This window comes from Physcomitrium patens, chromosome 24, assembly GCF_059467195.1.
Source record: "Physcomitrium patens ecotype Gransden chromosome 24, ASM5946719v1, whole genome shotgun sequence".
Lineage (NCBI taxonomy): Eukaryota > Viridiplantae > Streptophyta > Bryopsida > Funariales > Funariaceae > Physcomitrium > Physcomitrium patens.
Genome location: NC_143433.1, coordinates 1126167 through 1129664, shown reverse-complemented (window position 1 = coordinate 1129664; position 3498 = coordinate 1126167). Strand labels below are relative to the sequence as shown.

Genomic DNA, 3498 nt, shown 5'->3' with positions numbered 1-3498 from the left:
TGCGAAGTTGCAAATTACAGATTGTATGGGCTAAGATTTGTCAGCATGCACTCTTGTTACATTCTTTATTTTATTTTAATCTAGATAAATCTTTTACGTACACTATTTATCACTAGAAAAGAACTAGATAGAATAAATAGGTAAATGAAAAACAATTTAATTTAAAACTTGTATTTTTAGCAATAAAAATACTATCTTTGATTGTTGAAAAATCGTAATTTATTAATCTATGGGTCATTAATGGTAGTGACACTTACATATTTACAATATAACAATGTGTTTACTAAAAATTAATTTGCTATAATGCCAACCATTATTTATAAAATAATAATAATAATAACAATAATAACATTATCACCAACATTAATAAAACCAAATCAATCATCAAAACTTTTTCTTCACAGTAAGTCAGCATCTTTTTTCTTTTCAAACAATGAACAAAACTTCAAGCACAAAAGCTTTAAAACCTCATTGTAAAATGTATCAAACTAATCCTCATGTTGTATCCGCAAAAGGAGCTGGTTAAAAGCATGTCTACTACAAGTTGAGAAGCTTTACCACTTTTAAGTGCTTGAAGCAAAGGCCACAAACGTAAGTCCTCGGTAGTTTACATTCAGCTCATCAAAACTTTTGAAACATGCATGGTTCTTACTTGACATTCAATACCAGTTTGATGCTTTAAACCTACTCAGTATCACGGAAGTGTATATCCTGCTCTAAAAATGTTTTGAAGTTCAATGACTTCAGGTTCTACTTTTCTAATTGGTTTAGGAGTCGTGTAATTTTTTTGTAACACTAGAAAGTAAGATGGACTCAAAAGAACTCCAAAATGCTCCACAATAAGATCGAGGTTAAAATAACTTCCAAAAATTAGGCATCCTCGTCGACATACCCCCAGAAGTCGTCATCTTCCTCCTCTGCACTACTGGTTTCCTTCTTTTCACCATATCCACCCTCGGGCCGTGGTCCAGAAAACCTTCGGTTGCTGTGCAAATAAAATTCTTATTCAATCAATCTTACTGGAAAAGAGCTACCATAATTGAAATATGGAATTATTAAATACGTGCAGAACTAGGAAACTAACCCTAATTTAAAAATCGAAAGCAACAATTAATTCAATCAAAGAAAAATATTTGTCGATAGCAGCATAGTTTTCAAATATTTCCATATGAACTTTATACCGTGCGATATCAAGATGTATGTATGATGAATTACACATGCAAAATGTAAGCAGGCAGCGAAAATTTCAAGACACGAAATGATTCACACAGTTGACACCATTCTCCAGGTCTTTCAGGCAATTCACTTCCACATTCAAATTGTGAACTCTGCCAGCGAAGGAAGGCAATTTCCGTGCCTACTAGAGGATCATGAAATTCAAGGAAGTAGAGTCCTTGGAATATCCCACCGGTCGTGATCAAGGTGCACTTCTCCATTGACAAGGCTAGTATAAGTTGCAGAAACTCCACCATACAACGTGATGAGTGCCAAGATATCTACTGCACCACGAAGACAGAGTGGGAGCCAAGCTAGGTTATGGGGTTATATATTGCAGACAAGCGCAGTACCTTTTATTCCTGCGATGAGCCTCCTTCTGCTTGCGTTTCACAATATCCTGCGGGGTCTCGTGGAACCTTCTGCGCCTACATTCAGGAATCACTCCGGCTGCCGAGACAGCTCTTCTGAATCTCCTCACCACTGAATCGGCTGACTCATCTTCTCCGACGAAAATCTGAACCAACAACGCACCAAAATCTATAACAAATAAAAAAATAAAAATGTCCGTTCGCTAAAAACAAAACTAAAAAACAAACACTTTGTCCTCTAACGTTGGCAACACACCGAGAATCCCATCGCCCACGGATCATCGCAACCTCGCAAGTTCCCCTAACAGATCACTACCCAGGGACTCAGAAGCGCGAACCTGTGCGTTGTAGCTACCCTTGAAGTACATAACATTGACAAACTCCATCCCGGGGTGAAGCATTGACATGATCGGCGCAGAACAAGATGAGTTCTCTCGATTTAGTAGCGACAAATGCTGCACTCGCGACACAGGCTGCGGCTGCGCCAGCTTCACAGAACAGTCGCTGGAAATGGCTGCATGATTGTTGGGTTCCGCTGCAGAGCAGCACACAGAAGGAGAAATTCGCAACGACACAATGACCGCCGAAGAAAGGGCCATAACTCCCTGCTTCACTCACTCACTCACTCCATTACATCGTAACCTTGCAATTGCAATTGTGAGAAACTCCCTCCTCGCTCAACACCGTGTTCGGGTTTTCGGGGCCTCGACGATGCAGACGGACATTGCGAGGATGAATGATAATCATCTTCATTGATGAATGATATTGTGGATGGATGAATCCTGCGACCTGGACATTCATTCCCACGAGTCAGAAATGCCTACTGACTCTGGAATTAGGGGAATGTACAGAATGTCCCATAATAAAAGAGCTCCATAGTTGAATTCATTGAAAGATGTGTCTGCTACTTGGAATGGAAGTGATTTGGAAAATTTAACAAGTTGGTAAGACTATGTGGAGTCCATTTCAATTCTAAGGACTAAAAATGCATTGACAATAGTGAAGAAGGCTTCACTCTTACCTCCATATATATTCTTTTAACTAAGAGCTACATGGTGATATTCTATAGGACCTTAAATGTGTGTTGACTTTGCTAGACACATGACTTAACTTACAAGACAAGTTATTTATATGTGAGCCACATAGTTAACTTGTTCTACAAGCTACTAACACGTGTGTCACATGGTTAACTTGTTAACCAAGTTTTTAGCCTACGAATTAACTACAAACACGTGTAAAGTCAAAGTAGCATCTATACAGCTTCCAAAAAACTTTTCTAAAAAATATTATGAAATTAATCTACTTTTACCTACTTCTACTTAATCATATAACTAATTATTGGAGTAAATATGTATGTCCGTGATAATAGGTCAAGTAGAAGGTGTTATTAGGGGTGTAAGTAGAAATAAAAGAAAATAAAAAGAGATAGAGATGGAATAGGATTGACATAATTATATTTAAAACAAGGTTTTTTTTATTGAGTATATTTAATTTATGTTTTTTAGGACATAAAAGAATATAAATTCAAATGCATAATTATTGCAATTTATACAAGTATTATCTTGTAAAACTATAGTTGGTGCTAATATCTTCTTATAGAGCTAGATGCTACTTTATTAGGTAAACATCTTGTCATCACATTTGTGGAACTTGAAGTGACAATTCTTTGATGGTTATTGATTAATTTTAAATATAGTTATTATAAAATAAAATAAAATAAAATAATTGATTTCTTATATTAATTTTGTCAACTTGGAAATATTGATGTATATTCTTGTTAAATAAATATCTTATATAGTAGCAATAATGAATTTCTTTGCTAGATAAATATTATTCTTTGGTGTGGTGGTGGAAAAACAACATTGTAACAAAATTGACTATAGATGTGTTTATTTGTTTTTCTTGATCTTTT

General features: G+C 35.8%; 1 protein-coding gene across 1 annotated transcript; it reads right to left on the bottom strand.

The window, feature by feature from the left end:
* Nucleotides 1-535: 535 nt before the first annotated feature.
* Nucleotides 536-2245, bottom strand: LOC112276899 (uncharacterized). The gene is made up of 3 exons (XM_024508705.3): nucleotides 1925-2245; nucleotides 1569-1732; nucleotides 536-985 (listed from the first exon to the last, which is right to left on the bottom strand). Exons 1-3 carry the CDS (start codon nucleotides 2183-2185, stop codon nucleotides 871-873), a joined length of 540 nt encoding a protein of 179 aa, XP_024364473.1. The 5' UTR covers nucleotides 2186-2245; the 3' UTR covers nucleotides 536-870.
* Nucleotides 2246-3498: the final 1253 nt, after the last annotated feature.

Bases quoted from the DNA above. Each gene is read 5' to 3' on its own strand.
- LOC112276899 (XM_024508705.3), bottom strand. From the start codon at position 2,185: ATGGCCCTTTCTTCGGCGGTCATTGTGTCGTTGCGAATTTCTCCTTCT. The intron at 1,733-1,924 runs GTTCGCGCTTCT...TTGTTGGTTCAG, and splicing joins AGGGTAGCTACAACGCACAG to ATTTTCGTCGGAGAAGATGA. The intron at 986-1,568 runs GTACTGCGCTTG...TTATTTGCACAG, and splicing joins GCTCATCGCAGGAATAAAAG to CAACCGAAGGTTTTCTGGAC.